A 21,798-nucleotide genomic window follows, 5' to 3' on the forward strand; every position below is an offset into this window, starting at 1 on the left:
TACCAATTCTTATGAAATATACGTTTGTTGCAAACCTGGTAGTTTATTTAATCAGCGAGACTGGAGAGTTTAATTGCCTGAAATATTACAAACAAGTGGAAATTCGTGTATATTTTTGGAAACATCGACTTCTAACGACTATACATTTTTAGTGCAAAGTAAAATGAATATTTTATAACAGGTCTCTAGAATATTATTCTGCAACCCAGTTTATTTCAGTCCAAAAAGGGGTTTTGTAAACTTTCATGACTGAAAGGCATAGACATTGAAAATTCATAAACATTACATTAGGCTATGTAAATACATATTTATGATGAAGGACAGTTTCGACATCATTTTAGGTTTCCTACAATAGTAATTTTCTTTTGTCCTAAATTTGAGCCTTGACAGATTGAGAAATATGTGTGACAGATTATACTTATGTGTTTTTCATGGAATTGTTAGCATTAGAAATTAGATTCTAAAACATTTTAGTAACGTTTAGCTAAGACAAATTATATGTTTCCATAGTATATGTATTAATAGTGATCAAATGGCTAGTTTAAATTCATTCCGTCTAGTAGGCATGTAGTTGTAGCTAGATTTACGTCACATTGGTGTAGGAATATTTGACAGACTTACTCTAGCTTTACATCGTAAGAAAACTTTTGAATACAGAGGTTTAAGGGAAATGTTTTTGCCTTTTCTGAGATGCCCTATATTTTGTATACCTGAGAGAGCTTCTGGGAATTTTTTTTTTACTCCGTTCTTTAGTGAGGTTCTATGGGGGAATATGGCCAACTGTATAATTACAGTAAAGTGTAGGAGAATAGAAACTTTTCGTAGTTATTTTAGAAACACTCTCTTCTGAGGAGATAGATTACTTTGAAAGAAAAAGACAAACTAAAGGCTCTAAAAGTAATTACTGAAATGGTTCCATTCAAAAGTTTAGACAGCGGTTTAGAACCCACAATGGCTCGTGTCATTCTAACTTTCGATTGCTTTTTGTCAAACTTGAAAGAACTATCCTTATCTGGATCTCAGGCATGTGTGTGTTCGCAGGGGATATGATTATTTAAAGAAGTCATTGTAAATGCTGAAAAGTTCTTTTACCTATTTATGACATATGTGTGCGCGCACGCGCACACACATATATACATACTAACAACGTGAAAGAAAAGTCAAGAAAGTATAAGGCTTACAATATTCACAGACTGATAGGTGCACAAAAAATACACAAAAAGCATGTCGAGTTGACATCTACATTTCTATACAAAGATACATTTTTGTACTTGATAATGGTTTCATTCTCTTCTATACAATTACAATATAACTTTTAGCTATACAGAATAATCCACAATAGTCACTACAGCTGTGCCGGCGCCTTGATAAGATCGCTGCTGTTGCAGTTCTCCGGCTGAGACTCAGAGTGCCGCTGTTGGCCAATGCGGAGCCTGGGCTGGAGCCGGAGATCCACCGGAGCCTCCTGCAGTGCGATTGCTCCGTCACGCAGCGCAGATCAGAGAGAAAGCAGAGCAGAAAGACTCCACACAGTCTGTGCGGAGAAAACTAAACACCCCTTCACAGCGCTCTGAACAGTTAAACAATCCGGACTCCAATTACTCTTACTTACCAGGGATTATATCAGCTTGATGGAGTTTTTCATTACCTGATCTGATTAAAAAAGAAGACGAGAGACAGCAAGAAGAGGGCAAAGGTGACAGGAATGAGGATGGATACGAGGAACAGAGAGCCGGACCTGGTCGTCAGACAACAGGTACTATTGTTTGCATTCTTATTCTCTTTGTTCTGCCGGGGGGTCTCGGAGCAGATTCTTTATTCGATTCCGGAGGAAATGGCCAAAGGTTCCCTCGTGGGGAATCTCGCCAAGGATTTGGGGCTGAGTGTGAGAGAACTGCCCAACCGGAAGCTCCGTGTCAGTTCGGAAAAGCAATACTTCTCTGTGAATGGAGAAAGTGGCAACGTCTATGTGAATGACAGGATAGACCGGGAGGAGATTTGCGGGACACCACAATTCTGCATCATAAATTTCGAAACTGTGCTGGAAAATCCCTTGAACATTTTCCACATAAATGTCGCGATCCAGGACATTAACGATAATGCCCCGCGTTTCTTAAAAGATAATATCAAATTAGAGATGAGTGAATCTACTTTACCAGGTGCCCGCTTCCTCCTGGGAAATGCTGAAGACCTTGACGTTGGGGTGAATTCTCTGCAGAGTTACCAGCTGAGCCCCAATCAGGATTTCATCCTGGAAGTCAAAGAGAGCCGGGATGGCAATAAATATGCAGATTTAGTGCTGCAGAAACCCCTGGACCGGGAAAGCCAGCGCAGCCTTCACTTGATCCTCACGGCTGTGGATGGGGGAGAGCCGCAGAGAACTGGGACCGCCCAGATATGGATTAATGTCGCCGACGCCAATGACAACCCCCCCATCTTCACTCAAGAGCTCTACAAAGTCAGCCTGAGGGAAAATGCACCGACGGGCTCCTTAGTGCTTCAGGTTAGAGCCACCGACAACGATGAAGGTACCTATGCTCAGATCAGGTACGTCTTCAGCCACATTCCAGAAAAGGCCCGTCAGAAATTCAGTCTGGACCCAGAAACCGGGGAAATCACCCTAAAGGAGCCCTTGGACTTTGAGGAGACACGTGACTACACCCTGGTAGTAGAAGCAAAGGATGGAGGCGGACTAGTGACACACTGCAAAGTGGAGATCGAGGTTCTTGATGAGAACGACAATGCCCCCGAGGTAACACTCGCATCCCTGGCCAGCTCCATCCCCGAAGACTCAGTGCCCGGGACAGTGATAGCCCTGATCAAAGTTCGAGACCGAGACGACGGAGAAAACAGAAAGGCCTCCTGTCGTTTACAAGAAGATTTACCCTTTAAAATTATATCGTCTTCCAATAATTACTACAAGCTTCTTACAGACAGCACCCTGGACAGAGAAAGGACCCCGGAGTACAATATCACAATCACCGCCACAGACAAAGGCTCTCCCCCACTCTCCACCCAGAAAACCATCCTGTTGCAGATCTCGGATATCAATGACAACGCGCCTGTCTTTGAGAAACCTTCCTACACCGCCTATGTGCCAGAGAACAATCCCTCGGGAGCATCTATTTTCAGTGTAAAAGCCTCAGACCGGGATCTGGACCGGAACGCCCGAGTCACTTACTCCTTCCTGAGCAGCAACCTCGAAGAGGTGCCTCTCTCCTCCTACATCTCCATTAACTCCCAGACCGGAGCGATCTATGCGCAGCGCTCCTTCGACTACGAGCAATTCCGGGAGTTTGAGATGCAAGTGAAAGCCCAAGACGGCGGGTCCCCGCCTCTCAGCAGCAATGTCACCGTCAGGGTGTTTATTGTGGATCAGAATGATAACGCCCCTCGCATCCTGTACCCTTCCTTTGGAGCCGATGGCTCCGCCTTGTTCGAGATGGTGCCTCGCTCGGCCGAGGCAGGTTATCTGGTGACTAAGGTGGTGGCGGTGGATGCTGACTCGGGACACAATGCCTGGCTCTCCTACCATCTGCTCCAGGCCACGGACCCGTCGCTCTTCAGCATGGGGCTGCAGAGCGGGGAGATCCGGACAGCCCGCGCCTTTGCGGACAGAGATGCTGTGAAGCACAGGCTGGTCACCCTGGTGAAGGACAACGGGCAGCCGCCTCTGTCAGCCACAGTGACTCTCAACCTGGTGTTTGCCGAGAACTTCCAAGAGGCTCTTCCGGAAATGAGCGACCAATCGGGTGACTCGGAATCTCAGTCTGGCTTTACTGTTATTTTGGTGGTAGCTCTAGCTTTGATCTCATTTTTGTTCCTCTTGACAGTGACACTGGCCATTGTGATGAAATTGAGAACGTCAAGGAAACCCAAATTACTTCAGTGTTTTGGTCCTGACCCTTATTCCAAGACAGGCTCTATGTTCCCGCCAAACTATGAAGATGGGACTTTACCTTATTCCTACCAGCTGTGTTTGTCCTCAGACACCCGAAAGAATGAATTCACTTTCGCGCAGCCTATTGTGCAGAGGAATGAGAATATTCTGTGCAGTGACAGCTCAGGGGCGGTATTTATGTGCGATGACTCTAGCAACTTAAAAGCTGAGACAGAGACTTTTGTGGAGGTGAGATTCTATTTTCATGCATTCTATATTTTCCTGTTCAACTTTGAATTAATAATTGTAAATGAAGACCAGACGTCTTCTAGTATAGGAACACATTGTGAAATAGGTGTTTGGGGGGGGGGGTTGTTTTGGTTTGGGTATGTTTGTTTGTTTTTAAGGCTTCTACCTATTTAAGGCTTCTACCTCATGTGGTATCTAGGCGTATCACAAACATGTATGAATTTGTACTCATGACATTCCTGCTACCTAGAGTAAGGTTACCCCCATTTTACAGATGATGAATTTAAGTAAAAGTAGACCTCCTGTTGATCACAAAAGAAGTCTGAAACAGAGTTCGGAATCAAACTCAAGACTCCTAAATCCCAATCCGCTGTTTTAATTACAAGATATTTTTCTTTCTTTTAAGAGTGAACATCCTTCCTCTCATTCAAAACATTTCCTTAGAATAACTTTATTCTCAATAAATATCTAGATACCTGAAGTAAAAGATATATTTTCTAATAGTACAGAACAAATGTTTCAATTCATTTTAATGCATAATTTTTTAAAAAATAACCACTCTACATACTGCTTATTTTGCAGAAGTCTTCTTTGATTAGTGTTCTACAATATCTTGGACAGATGATATAGTCATAAATATATAAAGATACCCTTTTTACTCCTCCAGTACCCCTGGAGGACTCTCTTTTATGTCGCTTGTATAGCCTGGTTTTCAGGTGTGATATAAAAGCTTTCAATTATGCGGATTTGTGATGGCTTCATTGCTCACCTGTGGCAAAGCCATGAGTGAATCTTGCAGCTCCTCCCAGACGAGTAATGATAAATCTCTTTTGCCCTACTGTCCTATATTCCGTACATGGCCATACATCCCGCAGAGAAAGACTGTTTTTCAAATGTTTTGGAAAGTCTGAAAAAGGTAATTGTGCCCTTTCCCCCTAACCCTATACCTATCAGGCCAGGTTGCTTTAATTCCCATTATTCCAAATGCTCTGGGATAATAGGGAGCCATCGAGTTTCTTAAAATGTGGTTTATAATTCTTGATATACAGAAATATATAATATTTTAAAACTTTCCAGACTCATTTACCAGAACTAGAAGCAAGTGCTGGGTCACACTTTGGAAAGCTGTAAGTGTTCTGCCCAGACACCCTGAGTCTAGCCCTCCCGGTGGCGAGATTTCGACAATGAGAATTGTCACGGCTGTATGAATTGTCACAAGTGTATGGTAAATATTGACTGTCAAGGGCCTGGGCCCAGAACGATTGTTTTTAGGAGTAGCGAGGAGGGACATATTCCTCATTTTGGGGGAGGGGAATTTCCCTTGGCTGGTTGATGTTTTAGTGATAGCGGATATTTGAAGCTGCTCAGAGGTCTGGAACGTTAGGAGTTGTCCAGGAAAAGGGAACTTTGTGGACAAAATGCAGTTGACGTGCTCAACCGTGCTGATAAACGAAGGATGGAGGATCCTGTGATTTTATTTCTCACACGGTTTTTTAGTTTATCACATTGACATTACTACAACACATGTCGTATATATATTACGTACACACACACATATATATAAAGGCCCAATTACCTATATATATATATATATATATATATATATATATATATATCTTGTGTGTGGTGTGTATATACATACACAAATATATGTACTTTTGTGTTTTCTGTTACTGAATTATAGTTACATATCTTCCTCTTGTGTTAGAGTTTTCTGGGAAGCCAATAGCGTCCCTCTTTACTAGGTATTAAATAACTGAGAGTGAAAACTGGAAAATATATGGAATACAAATAATTGTATATCCTCTATTAGATAGAGCTCACCCATAGATGGCACACCTGAGTTTTCTATTCATATTATAGCCATTGCGATATAAATGAATAACATGAATTAAGTAACGAACATGAACAGCCAAATATAACTGAAATATAAAAATATAATATTTAATGCTGCTAATGTACAACTCAATAAGAACTTTACTAAAAGAGCATATTAGTATATAGCAACTTAAGAGTGCATAAGTGCACCACCAAGGACAGTCAGGTGGAAAAGCATAGATTTAGACATAATAATCCTAGGCAAATCTGTTCACATGTAATTCACGCATAAACATATTAAAAACACATAAAATATTATTTCTACATATTTGTGCATAACAACCCAGATTCCTGACGACCAACATTTTTCTCCATTACTTGGAAGCATTTCAAGCTCTCACATATCCCTAACAAGGAGAAACCACCGAGGGTAGAATGTTGCCTATCAGATTAAAATTCCAACACACTATCAGTCTAAAAACTCCAGCAGGAAGCGTGTGAGGTTATTGGTTGAGACTCTGAGCGCCGCTGTTCACCAATCAGGAAGCAAAATGCGCTGAGAGATCCAGCCAGCCGAGCCCCGCTGTTTCACAGCACAGAACACAGAGATCAGATTCACACTCACCGGGTATGAATATTAAACGGTGATATTCGCTGCAAGTGGCTTTGGTTTTAACTATAAATATTTTCGGAAACATTCTGCCAAAGATAAAATCCAAACGCGGCGTCTCCAGACCAGCATGGGAGTGCCAGAAACACAAAAGCTACGGCACTGCAAAGGGCGAGCCCTGTTCTGCTTTATGTTGGCTACCGTTTGGGAGTCAGCTTCTGGGCAAATTCACTATTCGATTCCGGAAGAAATGGAGATAGGATCTTCCGTGGGGAATGTCGCAAAGGATCTGGGGCTGGAAGTAAAGCAGCTCTCAGACCGCGCAGTCCGCATTGCTTCCAGAGGTAGGACCCAGTATTTTGCTTTGAATTTTAAGAGCGGCCATTTAATAACCACAGAGAGGATAGACAGAGAGCAGATCTGTGGCGCGCTGGAGGAGTGTTCGTTAAACTGTGAGGTTATAGTGGAGGATAAAATGAAGCTTTATAGAGTTGAAATTGAAATCACAGATATTAATGACAATGCTCCCAGCTTCCAGAGAGAAGAAATTGAGTTAAAAGTCAGCGAGACAACAACACCGGGATCGCGGTTTCCTTTGAGTGATGCCCATGACTCAGATTTGGGTATTAATTCTCTCCAGAGCTACCAGCTCAGCAATAACAGGCATTTCTCTCTTGATGTGCAAACGGGAACCGATGGAGTTAAATATGCCGAACTGGTGCTGGAAAAGTCTCTAGACCGGGAAGAACAAGCTGTTCACGATCTAGTCCTCACAGCCACTGACGGGGGAGATCTAGTCAGATCGGGCACTGCGCAAATCCGCGTTGTTGTTCTTGACGCAAATGACAACCCACCGGTTTTTAGCGAGCCTATCTATAAAGTGAACGTTTTGGAAAATGTCCCGAAGGGTTCCACAATTCTTACAGTAAAATCAACTGATCCGGACCAAGGAATAAACAAACAGGTGATATACTCATTCAAAAAAATCACAGACAAAGCTTCCAAAATATTCCGCTTGGATTCGAACACTGGAGATGTAACTATTGTGGGAAATCTTGACTTTGAGGAAGCTTCATTGTATGAAATTGAGGTACAAGCGCATGACGGGGGAGGACTTTTTGGCAGGTCCAAAATTGTGATCGTTGTTAGCGATGTGAATGACAACGCTCCGGAAATCGCTCTCAGGTCTCTCATCAGCTCGATCCCCGAGGACTCTCCCCTCGGGACTGTCATCGCTCTTTTAGATGTACAAGATCTGGATTCAGGAGAGAACGGGGAGGTCACTTGTTCGTTACCAATCGACCTCCCCTTCCAGCTGAAGAAACCCTTCGAGAATTATTACAGTCTGGTGACAGACCGAGCCCTGGACAGGGAGCAGGTGGCAGCATACAACATCACAGTGACCGCCACGGACAATGGGACTCTTCCTCTTTCTACAGCCATCACGATCTCACTCCAGATTTTAGACACGAACGACAACGCCCCTTTCTTCGATAAAATACCCTACACCGGCTACGTCACTGAGAATAACCCGAGAGGAGTCTCCGTTTTCTCCCTGAGGGCGAGTGACCCCGACTGGGGGGAAAACGCGAGAGTCACTTACTCCATTAATGAAGCAGACAGAAGCGAAGTGCCTTTGTCCTCCTCCATCTCCGTTAACTCCGAGACTGGGGCTCTCTACGCTCTGCGCTCCTTCGATTACGAACAGTTCCGGGAGATTCGGTTCCAAGTGCAGGCTCAGGATGGGGGTTCCCCACCTCTCAGCAGTAATGTCTCCGTCACTCTCTTTATACTGGATCAGAATGACAACAGCCCGCACATCTTACACCCCTCCTTTCCCACCGATGGCTCCACGGGAGTGGAGTTGGCCCCTCGCTCCTCCGAGCCGGGTTACCTGGTCACTAAGGTGGTGGCGGTGGATGCAGACTCCGGGCAGAACGCCTGGCTCTCCTACCAGCTGCTGAGGGCGACAGAGCCGGGGCTCTTCTCTGTGGGACTCCACAGCGGCGAGATCAGGACAGCGCGCTCCTTTGTAGACAAAGATGCGCTCAAGCAAAGTCTGGTGGTTTTAGTGAAGGACAACGGGCAGCCCCCTCTCTCTGCCACGGCCACTGTCACGGTGGTGGTGGCTGACAGCATCCCCGAAATCCTCTCCGATTTAAGCAGCCTCTCAGCTTCTGCAGACCCCCAGTCCAGCCTCACCTTGTATTTGGTGATCGCTGTGGCTTCCGTTTCCTGCTTGTTCTTTACCTTTATCCTAGTGTTACTGGCCCTGAGACTCCGCAGGTGGCGAAACTCGCAGCTGTTTGACTCCTCGAGTGTGACTTTCAGTGGAGTTCCCGTCTCGCAGTTTGTGGGGCTCGATGGAGTCAGAGCTTTTCTTCACTCCTACTCACATGAGGGTTCTCTAACCACGGACTCCAGAAAGAGCCAATTCAACTTTCCCAAATCAAACTATGCAAATACCGTGACCAGTCAGCAGACTTGTGAGATAAAGAATCCTATTCTAGTTACTGAAGAATTAAACATTAGTTACGAGGATCAGACCTCGTTTCAGGTGAGGCTATAACTTTTGAGCTTTATCATTTTTTATCTGAAATTGTTGGTATCTGTAAAAAGAAAAGGCGTACTTGTAGCACCTTAGAGTCTAACCAATTTGTTTGAGCATAAGCTTTCCTGAGCTACAGCTCACTTCTGTAGGTCACGAAAGCTCATGCTCAAATAAATTGGTTAGTCTCTAAGGTGCCACAAGTACTCCTTTTCTTTTTGCGAATACAGACTAACACCGGCTGTTACTCTGAAACCTGTTGGTATCTGTGGATTTCTAGACGGCTCATCAGTAAAGATACTAATTTATATGTTCGTATATTGGAGAGAGGGAGGGAAGGGAGAGTGTGTGTGTTTCTCTATAATAAACCGAGTGATTTCCATTGAGTGCTTTGAGTGTCACCCGAAGGCCCTGGCATTTTCTTTGCTATTGTCTAGAAAGCCAATGTTGTGCTATTTTTAGGTTTGTAAAATGAATGATTTTCTGGAATTTGTGTTACAAACAGGTATCTTAATATCCTTCCCTTATTCTTAAGAAATAGAGGTTTGTTTTCACCCTGACACAGTCTTTATTCAGTTGTGTGGAATAGTGTTCTTTACCGGAAAGATTACATGGGCCTGCATAGCTGATTATTTTGTTAGAAATTTAGCTTTCAAGAAAGTATATTACTGTTAATCTAGGACAACATAGCTTTTAAAGAGAGAGAGATTAAATCAACATTTTTCACATTTTTCTCAATAATAATGTTGTTGTGTCCTAATTTTGAGCCTTAACAAATTACAATGGATAGTGGCATACCGTACTGACGCTTTCACATGTTTATTAATTAACATAGGAAAAATATTCTAAAATTTCTTAAGACCTTTTATTAAATAAGCATTATGTGTTTGTAAATCATGCGCATTAGTACAGAGATAAGTGAATGACTGAAATATCTTTGGAATTGTGGTTATATAGTTATAGATAATTTTGTTCTTTTTTATGTTGCCATCTTGAATTATTTAATTTATTTTTGCATCATGGGAAGGCCTTTGAATACAGGGATGTTACAGGAACATGGTCATGGTTTCAGAACGTTTCATGTTTGGAACACGTAAGCGTTCTTTTGGCAGCATTTGTGTTCCTGGGGTTGGTTCTGTGAGAGAAGTGCGCCTACTTTTTAAATATAGTGTAGTTTACCACAACAGGCCTTTTTCTCAGCTTTTAGAAGTGCATGCACTGTTCTTTCAATGGGAGGGGTTTTCTCTTTTTTTCTTTTTTTTTTTCTTTTCTGTGTTTGTTTGATGTACAGGAAAACGAGAATTTTTTAGCGGACAAAAAGGACCTTAAGGTAAACCACTCAAAATTTGTTTTGCTCACAAGTCTATACCGAACTACTCTTCTCTTTTACAATATTAAAATATTTCTGTCAATTTTTTCAGAACTATTATTTGTTGGCGCTCACAGAAATCTGGGTGTGTGGGAATTGTGATTCCATATGTGGAAACAATTGTAACTGCTGGAACGTTCTTTCCTCTTCTCAATAATAGTCCTGTGTATATAAAGATGTGCACAGTCACCCTTCGTACTGTTCCATTATTCCATTCCCCGTAAAATAGCGGTTTGGTATACTCTAAATTGAGTATATATATAAACTCACACACACAAAAAAACATGAAGTCCACAGTCAACTGGGACGCAACTGTTCACGTCTGGCAATGTTACAAGGCTATAGATTTAGAATATAGTGTTTAGCAAGGGGGGATTCTTTCATGATAGTCGCTAGAGCTGTGTTGGTGCGGTGATAAGATCACTGCTATTGCAGTACTCCCGTTGAGACTCAGAGTGCCGCTGTTGGCCAATGCGGAGCCAGGGCTGGGGCCGGAGATCCATCGGAGCCTCCTGCGCAGCGATTGCTCCATCACACAACGCAGATCGCAGAGGAAACTGCAGGGAGACAGTCACTGTCTCTCTATGAAAAGGAATCTCCTCGGAGCACAATGTACCCTTAAGCAGACAATCGGAGCTATATTTACTCTTCCTTACCGCGGATTACTTCAACCTGACGGGATTTCGAAACAACTAAAGTAATCAAAATAAAGCAAGAGAGGAGAGAGTAAAGTTGACAGAGACGGGATGGAAATCAGAGAGCCGAATCGGGCAGTCACACGGCAGGTACTGCTGTTTCTCTTCCTATTCGCTTTGTTCTGGGGCGCGGTCTCGGAGCAGATCCGTTATTCAATTCCCGAGGAAATGGCGAAAGGTTCCCTTGTGGGGAATCTCGCCAAGGATTTGGGGCTGAGTGTGAGAGAACTGCCCAGCCGGAAGCTCCGTGTTCTCTCTGCAGTTAAAAAGCAATACTTCCGCGTGAATGGAGAAAGTGGCAACGTCTATGTGAATGACAGGATAGACCGGGAAGAGATTTGCGGGACATCTCAACTCTGCCTCATAAATTTCGAGACTGTGCTGGAAAATCCCTTGAATGTTTTCCACATAAATGTCGCGATCCAGGACATTAACGATAATGCCCCGCGTTTCTTAAAAGATAATATCAAACTAGAGATGAGTGAATCTACTTTACCAGGTGCTCGCTTTCTCCTGGGAAATGCTGAAGACCCTGACGTTGGGGTGAATTCTCTGCAGAGTTACCAGCTGAGCCCCAATCAGGATTTCATCCTGGAAGTCAAAGAGAGCCGGGATGGCAATAAATATGCAGATTTAGTGCTGCAGAAACCCCTGGACCGGGAAAGCCAGCGCAGCCTTCACTTGATCCTCACGGCTGTGGATGGGGGTGAGACGCAGAGAACTGGGACCGCCCAGATATGGATTAATGTCACCGACGCCAATGACAACCCCCCCATCTTCACTCAGGAGCTGTACAAAGTCAGCCTAAGGGAAAATGCACCGACGGGCTCCTTAGTGCTTCAGGTTAAAGCCACCGACAACGATGAAGGTTCCTATGCTCAGATCAGTTACGTCTTCAGCAACATTCCAGAAAAAGCCCGTCAGAAATTCAGTCTGGATCCAGAAACCGGGGAAATCACCCTAAAGGAGCCCTTGGACTTTGAGGAGACACGTGACTACACCCTGGTGGTAGAAGCAAAGGATGGAGGCGGACTAGTGACACACTGCGAAGTGAAGTTCGAGGTTCTTGATGAGAACGACAATGCCCCCGAGGTGACACTCGCATCCCTGGCCAGCACCATCCTCGAAGACTCAGTGCCTGGGACAGTGATAGCTCTGATCAATGTAATCGATCAAGATTCTGGAGATAACGGGATCGTGTTTTGTCATTTCCAAGATGAGCTGCCGTTTAAAATAATATCGTCCTCTCATAACTACTACAAGCTCCTCACAGACAGCACCCTGGACAGGGAAAGGACCCCGGAGTACAATATCACAATCACCGCCACAGACAAAGGCTCTCCCCCACTCTCCACCCAGAAAACCATCCTGTTGCAGATCTCGGATATCAATGACAACGCGCCTGTCTTTGAGAAACCTTCCTACACCGCCTATGTGCCAGAGAACAATCCCTCGGGAGCATCTATTTTCAGTGTAAAAGCCTCAGACCGGGATCTGGACCGGAACGCCCGAGTCACTTACTCCTTCCTGAGCAGCAACCTCGAAGAGGTGCCTCTCTCCTCCTATATCTCCATTAACTCCCAGACCGGAGTGATCTATGCGCAGCGCTCCTTCGACTACGAGCAATTCCGGGAGTTTGAGCTGCAAGTAAAGGCCCAAGACGGCGGGTCCTCGCCTCTCAGCAGCAATGTCACCGTCAGGGTGTTTATTGTGGATCAGAATGATAACGCCCCTCGCATCCTGTACCCTTCCTTTGGAGCCGATGGCTCCGCCTTGTTCGAGATGGTGCCTCGCTCGTCCGAGGCAGGTTATCTGGTGACTAAGGTGGTGGCGGTGGATGCTGACTCGGGACACAATGCCTGGCTCTCCTACCACGTGCTCCAGGCCACGGACCCGTCGCTCTTCAGCATGGGGCTGCAGAGCGGGGAGATCCGGACAGCCCGCGCCTTTGCGGACAGAGATGCTGTGAAGCACAGGCTGGTCACCCTGGTGAAGGACAACGGGCAGCCGCCTCTGTCCGCCACAGTGACTCTCAACCTGGTGTTTGCCGAGAACTTCCAAGAGGCTCTTCCGGAAATGAGCGACCAATCGGGTGACTCGGCCTCTCAGTCTGGCTTTACTGTTATTTTGGTGGTAGCTCTAGCTTTGATTTCGTTTTTATTCCTTTTTACAGCGATATCGGTTTTAATTTTTAAACGTCGGAGACCTAGAATTCCCCCAGTTTTTGGATCTTACAATCCGGATCTTTATTCTAGTCTCGACCCCAAATTCTCCTGCAACTACAGCAATGGGACTTTGCAGTTACCCTATTCTTACGAGATGTGCTTAGCTGCCGATTCGGGGCAGAAGGAGTTCACCTTTCTCAAACCGGGCCAAAAGGCTTTGACCGACATTCTCCTTTCTGCGGAGGATTCTGGCATGGGGAATGACTCTGGCAGGGGAAACCTCAGCTCTGACAGCCAGGCACAGGTGAGACACCTTCCTGAAATGCAAGTCTTGCTAACCTAGAGAATATTTCTACCAGTAATCTAAGGGTTCCTGGGTAGTGCTTCCCTGTAGTTCTGCAGCAAGTATGTAGACTGCAAATAGAACCAAGTTTTACCTCATAAACACCTGTTCTAAGAGTTAATAGTGAAAATCCTGTGAAACTTTTCAGTTTCATTCTGATCAGCATCATCTGCATTATGATATTGGAGAAGTGAATGTTTCCATTCTCAGAATATATGGAAAGCTCTCAGTGTCCTTTATGGAAAACATTTTCATGGACTATTTTACTATTTTGAGTATTTTCAATGAAGAATACGTCAGAGTTTATTTGTTGTATGGGACCAACTACTACTTCAGACACTTTCCGTCTCTAGTGGTGGAAAGTCTGCAGTCAGGGAATTATTCGACTCCGAAGGGAACTATGGTAGGTTAGACCATTCCCCCGTATTGTGCCAATATTTTCCCTGCAGCATCCGTATTTTAGATGTGTCTTATGACAGCCTTGAACATCTCCAGATGACATAATTCCACAATCTACTTTAGCAGATTGTTTCAAATGTCCTTATACTAACTATATTGTTGTAATGCAGTGATGTTGTAGCCATGTTGGGCCCAGGATATTAGAGAGATAAGGTGAGTGGGGTAATATCGTTTATTGGACCAGCTTCTGTTGGTGAGAGAGACTGTCTTTGGATCTTACATACACTGGAAACCTTATCTCTGTCACCAACAGAAGCTGATCCTCTACAAGTTATTACCTCACCCACCTTGACTCTCTTACACGTATTAGCATTTTTTCTAATATTTAACCTGAGATTAACTTTCTAAATGTATTCCCTTTACTTCGGGTGTCCTTAAATGAAGACTCTTGACCGCCCTCCTCTTTGTGATACTATCTATATTTGTGTTGTATTATGTATTCCCGTCTTCGCTGAATATTGAAAAAAAAAAAAAAAAAGCACTGTCTGTTTCAGCTAGAATTTTAGTTTCTGTGGCTTTGAACGTATTTACCTTTTACAATTTTGAACAGAATGTAGTTCTTGTGAAAGGTGCTTAACAACAGTCTTGGAGACTCAAATCCTCTTTTCATCCTCAGACCCAGGGCAGCAGAAGTGGACATTGCCCCTCCCCCCCATGCTGTATCCATCAATGTGCTCCAGCTGCGAACTGGAGGAGCACATCTGGGGATGAAAGGGTAATTTTGTCTCCATGGCTCTGTCTGGACTTGTCTTGCTTGCTGATTCTGCCAAATGTGTCAGTTAGAGTCAATTGTGATGATGGCTTTGATGAAAATGTTAAAAGGGAATGCAGTGGACATAATATACCTGGGCTTTAGCAAGGCTTTTGACACAGTGCCACATGACAGTCTGATAAGAAAGCAGGAGAAATGTGGGGCTGGCTGAACTATCATTAAGTGGATACATAATTGGTTAAGCAACGGCAAACAAAGAGCAACTATGAATGGAATGATGTCAGATTGGAAGGGTGTCTCAAGTGTGGTTCCACTGGGCTCTGTTCTGGGTCCTGTGTTATTTAACATCTTTATTAATGACCTGGATATAGGAATAGAAAGCATGCTGATCAAATTTGCAGATGACATAAAGCTAGGGGGCTGCAAACACTTTAGATGATAGAGATAAAATTCAATGGGATCTTGACAAACTGGAGAACTGAGCTATAAACAAGAAAGGAAATTCAACACAGATGCATATAAGGTGCTATACTCAGGGAAGAAAAACCAAATGCACCAATACAGAATGTGGGATAACTGGCTTGGCAGCAGTACTACTGAAAAGGATCTGGGAGTTCTGGTGGATCACAGCATCAGCATGAGTCAACAATGTGATGCTGTTGCAAAAAAAGCAAATGCAATTTTGGGTTGCATTAACAGAGGCATAGCATGCAAGTCATGGGAGGTGATAGTACAGCTCTATTGGGTGCTGGTTAGGCCTTAGCTGGAGTACTGTGTCCAGTTTTGGTCACCAGTGTATAGAAAGGATGTAGAGAAACTGGAAAGGACCCAGAGGCAAGGGACAAATATGATCAAAGGGATGGAATGCAAGCCATCTGAGCAAAGGCTGAAGGAACTGAGTATGGTTAGCTAGGATAAGAGGAGATTAAGGGGGAACATGATAGCGGTCTTCAAATTCTAGAAAGGCTGCCATAAAAAGATGGAGAAAAGTTGTCCTCTTTTGCCACAAAGGGTAGGACAAGAGGCAGTGGGTTCAAACTCCACAATAACAGATTTAAATTAAATCTCAATAAAAATTTCCTAATGATAAGAACAGTAGGATAATGGAACACACTGCCTGGAGAGGTTGTGGAAGCTCCTTCACTAGAGGTTTTCAAAACGAGGCTAGATCACCGCCTGTTTTGGATGGTTTAGACTCAACAAATCCTGCATCTTGGCAGGGGGTTAGACTAGATGACCCTTTCGGCCCCTTCTAACCCTATGGTTCTATGATTCTGTTAAAATAAAGCTGGTATTTATGAAAATACGGTATGCGCCCTAGATGGTAGCAAAGACTTATGAAGTCATTTTATGTGGCAGATTTATATAAACATACCGCTGTGTCCCCACTAAGCTTCTGTATTACAGATATCCAGCTACCAAAATATCTTCACAATGGCACAGTGAGCAGGAAAGATATGTTCAGCTGGTGTTCTAATATGTGAGCTTGTACTGAGGTCTGGGATGGCATGCTTTCTCATCTATAGGTAATTTGTACAATTTGACTTCTCTTCCTCTTGCTAGCACAAGTGGTAGACTTTCAGGAGCTTAGAAACTTAAATGAGAAATAGAGATAAAGAACGTTGAGAATGGGGTTTTCTATTGGAAAGAATTAGAGCTCACCTCCCTCATTCAATCAAAATACAGACTTTTGAAATATTGTGATTATGCATTTAATAAAAGAGTGTCATAAATATAAAGGAAAGGGTAACTACCTTTCTGTATACAGTGCTATAAAATCCCTCCTGGCCAGAGGCAACATCCTGTTACCTGTAAAGGCTTAAGAAGCTCAGCTAACCTGGCTGGCACCTGACCCAAAGGACCAATAAGGGGACAAGATACAGTCAAATCTTGGGTGGGGGGAAGGCTTTTTTTTTTTGTGCTCTTTGTTTACGTGGTTGTTCTCTCTTGGGACTGAAAGAGGCCAGACAGAAATCCATCTTCTCCAACCCATCCTAATCCAAGTCTCCAATATTGGAACCAGTACAGGTAAGCCAGGCAAGGTGGATTAGTTTATCTTTTGTTTTATGTGAATTTTCCCTGTGTTAAGAGGGAGATTTATTCCTGTTTTCTGTAACTTTAAGGTTTTGCCCAGAGGGGGATCCTCTGTGTTTTGAATCTGAATACCCTGTCAAGTACTTTCTACCCTGATTTTACAGAGATGATTTTTACCTTTATTTTCTTTTTAAATAAAATCCTTCTTTTAAGAATCTGACTGATTTTTCCATTGTTCCAAGATCCAGGGGTTCAGTGGGTCTGTGATGATTTTGTAACCAATTGCTTAGGATCTTATTCTCAAGTCTCCCCAGGAAAGGGGGTGTGTAGGGCTTGGGGGGATATTTTGGGGGCGGGAGAGATGTCTCCAAGTGGTCTCTTTCCCTGTTCTTTGTTTAAAACACTTGGTGGTGGCAGCATACTATTCAAAGACAAGGCAAAGTTTGTAGCTTGGGGAAGTTTTTAACCTAAGCTGGTAAAAATAAGCTTAGGCGGTCTTTCATGCGGGTCCCCACATCTGTACCCTAGAGTTCAGAGTGGGGAAGGAACCCTGACAGGTATAAACCATAATTATATGAAATACTTCCACTGTTCTGTCATCTTCTTATTGCTTCTACAGATATTATGTAGAAAAGCTACTGAATAATTGTTCTTTTTGTGTATATATATATATTAAGATTAAAGGTGCTTTTTCAGAATTGCAGTATATACATTGGAAATGAAAATTGTTATTCAGTAAATAAAAGTCAAGAAATTGCCATAAATATGCTTGAAAAGTAGTTAAAGGTGTTTCTATAAAGTCAGAATATTTTGCTGTTTCCAGCATCAATTTTACTTGAGGTACCATCTAAATCTTTTGTACCGGAGCAGAAAAATGGTGAGAACATTCAAGTCTACTTTGAAAAGGGTGACTGTGGTTCTCTCTCTCTTAAGTCATCTTTGGGGGGGGGGGGGGAAATAACAGCAAGTTGTCTGCAGAGAGGCCTGTAAGAAAGGATGTGAGTATAACTAGAAGAGACAGAGGTAGATTACAGTAAGAAAAATGAAGATGTCAATACAGTAGTTGACTGTCTCTTTTAGGGAAGAATGACAATGAACAGACTATTGTAAAAATTTGTACATAGGACCATAAAATACCTGTGGCAGTAATCCTTCCAGAGTTAAAGGTGCATCATTTCCATTAGACACCTTGTTTCCAAGTGTTTTCATGTCAGTAGTAAAAATACACTCCCAACATAAACTTCACATAAAAGGATGACTAATTTTGTGTGTTTGTGTGTGTGATGGTGGGGAAGTTACAGATTTTTTTTAAATATCAGTTTGTTCACTTTATAGTGAGAACGGAACAAATGTATTTGTGATCAAAATCTCTCAAGTGGCTTCATGCACTTTTGGCAGAATTTAATGCTCAAAACAGATTTGCAGGTATTAAAGAGAATAGCTGAACAAGTGTGAGCAAACTAACATCCTCATCTATCACCCATGTTTAAAACAAAATGAATGGTAAAGCTTTTTAAAGCTTTTGAAATATGTAGATAGTTTTTTTTTCACTTCGGCTTTCTGTTCAGGCCTGGAATTGAAAGCACATGTGAAAGTCTATGAGCACAAGGGACCTGATCCTCTGTTGTCCTGACCTTTGCATTGGTCATTTGCATTGGTGACAGTATTGGTAGCATTTCATAGCCACTTTACCCAGGTGTAAATTTCCAGCCAAATTTTGCAGCCTAAAGAGATCCAAATAGTTTAGATAAGGTTCAGATAAGCCAATGAACATCCAGAATTGCATTCATTCTGGGTCTGCTGAGGGCTGCTCATTACTGATTAGTTCTGTGATGTAAAGTAATTTGTGAAAAATACATTGGAAATGGCCAAAACTTTAATGTTTATTTATCATGCCCTTTGTACAGCACATTTTCTGCTCAGGTTTATTTTATTTTATTTTTTGCAGTATCATGATTACATAATTACATGTTGCAGTTTTGGGTACTAATTGGGTACTAATTGGGTACTAATTGTATTACTTACAGTAATTCTGTTCTGACACATGATTAAACTAACTCACTCAATATGAGACAATAAAATCACAAAGTATTGTTATCAAAAATACCATATCAAAATAAACAAAAAAGGCAGCCAGAGATTAATTTGGTCAAAAATGTGGTAGCACAGTAACATGATCCTGGTGCACCTGGTGTATCATGATGGGGTTAATCAATTTGCAAGTGGCCTATTGAATTAGATCAGGGTTTCTCAGACTTCATTGCACCACAACCCCCTTCTGACAACAAAAATTACTACACGATCCCAGGAAGAGGGACCAAAGCCCGAGCCCCTCCGTCCCTGGGCAGGGTTGCCAAAGCTGAAGCCCGAGCCTCGACCCCCTGGTGGAGGGGGGTGAAGCCAAAGCTTGAGAGCTTCAGCCCTAGGTGAGTGGGGGCTGTAACCTGAGCCCTGCTGCCCAGGGCTGAAGCCCTCAGGCTTTGGCTTCAGCCCTGGGTGGTGGGACTCGGACTTTTGGTGTCAGCCAAAGGCCTCAGCAAGTCTAAAGCCAACCCTGGTGACCCCATTAAAACAGGGTCGTGACCCACTTTGGGGACCCAGCTCACAGTTTGAGAACAGCTGAATTAGATTATCTAGTCCAAATATCTGACACCCACTCTACACCAGTAGATTTCAAATGTGTTATGTTGGTCAGGATTTAAGTGAGGAAACCAGATGCTCTGTCTGACAAAGGCAAACAGAGGACTGGCAGTTAGAGTTGAGATGGAAATTGGTGGGCATGAGTGGGGGACTGGGAGTTTGGGGTTACATGAGTGGATCTTCCTTATTAAGGTCTATGCAGTTGAAAATGTTGTGAGGTATATTTTTTGCATCTTACTCCTTATATACAGTCCTTAAACTCACCCTGAATGGCTTTCAAATAATTTGCCATGATTACCTCAATAAGCAAAGGATTCCACTTTAAATTCTCCTTGTCTGGCAGGGATTTTCTCTTCGTTTTCCCCGTTGAATTCATCCTCCTTCCCCACCCTTTTTTTCTTTTCTTTTTTAATGTATTATTTACTCCTAATGGCCAGTTTACGCAGACCTTTTCCTTCGGATACAATCGCCTTTGAATATTAATGGAATGATCCTCATCTCAGAGGTTTTGGTCCAATCATCCCCTCAGTTTAATGGCAAGTAGACAAGAAAAAAGAAAAGGTAATATACCTTATCCGCCAAAGAAGGATAGCCTACATGAAAAGAGGGATGATTTGTAGCTTCTCTTTGGGAGTAAAGTGTGACCAGTTCAGTATGACAGATGCACACAGCTGGCGCGCCCACAGAAAAGGGGCATGGAACCCAGAAAAGAGGGTCTGGTCAGAAGGTAGAACGCAGGCTCCCATCTGCTCATCCCTGGGTGTGGGCTTCACAGGCAACAGAAGCATAAACTAAATAAGCCAGGGTCAACTGCCAAGTACCCACATGATGAAAGCTGCCAGCCAGACCTGAGGTGCCTGCCTACTGCTTAATGCTGTATGTGCGCCATGGGTGATAAGTGTGACATTGCCATAAGATCCCACAGCTCTGCAGTTACACGGTTGCAGTTTTGCACAACCCCGCTTTCTGCAATACCCATTCCACTGCTCGGTCCAGTTTACCGAATGATTGCTTTGATTTGTACGGGGCCAGCTGCTTCCCACCTCCACGTGTGGAGGTGCTTTTAGGCTATTTACAGCCCTTTATCCAACACCTTACCGGAGCACAGTGCTCGGAACGCAAATCCGATATTCAGTGACTGTGCTTCTGGCTCTCTTCACCCTTGGCGGATGACTTTACCTCTTGGGTAGTAGAATGACGGAAGCTAATGGAAAACCTAAGGTTTATAGATAGACCGAGAGCACTAGAGAGGACAGATATCAGCTGCAAGATATGCCCCCCTTTTACGGGCATTTCTCCTTGCAGTTTTAAGCTAGCTTTCTTTTCTATTGGAGTGATCACTCCTCCTGCCCTTATTCAGGCTAAGTCAGTTAGTTCCTTTAATCTTTCCTCCTAATTCATGTCGGGATAGTTAAATAGGAATCTCTGCGTTTTTGTGGGCTTGCCTAATAGTCTTCACCTCGGTTTGCTGTATTGTTTGTCCTGTGATTATAACTGTCTGGAACGAAGGGGACAGGGCAGGTGCTAGGAACGTCTCCTAGACGCCTATGTTCTGGCGTCTTGTGTAGCTCAGAAATGGTAATTTACGGAGAGACCAATGGGAGGAGATGAGAATCATAGTGACTATTGGGCCGGTTGATGCTCTTGGCTATGAACGGTGACTGGCTTCCTAAAGTCAAAGTGAGCGTCCAGTGCGAGACCCTTTGTAGAATTTGGCCCATCATTACCGTTATTATCCTCCTATCCACGTGGTAGTTGCTGGTTTGTTGACAGTCAAATCATGTGGTGTTCAAAGCAAGCGCGCCATTCGAACTAAAATCTGCAGAGCCCTCCGGAAGACGCAATGGGGCGAGGTCATCCGAGAAAGGGGAGGGACAGGAGCTCGGTTAAGACGTTCCCCTTTGAAACCGCTTCGAAAAGATGCTCAAATAGCATGTACGATAATATTGATCCATTTCCACTTCCAATTCAGAGACAGGCAAAGGCGAGGAATGTGTTCACAATGGATCACCTTCCGCGCTACAGCAGTTGCTCTCACTGGTTCTTCATGTCCTCACTGCTGTGACTGTAATGAGAGTTCTGCTGCCTCTCTTCCCTCCCCACCCCACTCCGCTTCTCTGTGGCGTCCCACTGCCCTTTCCAACTCGTAAGCCACTTGCTCCTCTCCTTTCCCTGCCCTGCACACACCCGTTAGCGACCACTCAACCCCACGCTCCGTTACTACTGGCGTCTCTCGTTCCTTGTTATAAGCGGACCTGTCTTCTGCGCACCACAAA

At 43.6% G+C, this 21,798-nt stretch overlaps 2 protein-coding genes across 33 annotated transcripts in view; both read left to right on the forward strand.

Annotated features, from left to right (window-relative positions):
• Nucleotides 1-21,798, forward strand: part of LOC125641569 (protocadherin gamma-C5) — a 426,447-nt gene that overhangs the window by 351,594 nt on the left and 53,055 nt on the right. The window contains exons 1-2 of one of the 32 annotated variants that reach the window (XM_048861692.2): nucleotides 11,002-13,638; nucleotides 14,753-14,851. The exons of 27 other annotated variants lie outside the window; for them this stretch is intronic. In XM_048861692.2, the coding sequence (XP_048717649.2) occupies nucleotides 11,221-13,638; nucleotides 14,753-14,851 (2,517 nt within the window). In that variant the 5' untranslated portion in view covers nucleotides 11,002-11,220. 4 more of the 32 variants (XM_048861743.2, XM_048861725.2, XM_048861722.2 and 1 more) reach the window with 4 other exon arrangements.
• Nucleotides 1-21,798, forward strand: part of LOC142068331 (protocadherin gamma-B2-like) — a 153,077-nt gene that overhangs the window by 90,749 nt on the left and 40,530 nt on the right. The gene's annotated exons all lie outside the window — the stretch shown is intronic.

The sequence above is a fragment of the Caretta caretta genome, chromosome 8 (genome assembly GCF_965140235.1).
Source record: "Caretta caretta isolate rCarCar2 chromosome 8, rCarCar1.hap1, whole genome shotgun sequence".
Lineage (NCBI taxonomy): Eukaryota > Metazoa > Chordata > Testudines > Cheloniidae > Caretta > Caretta caretta.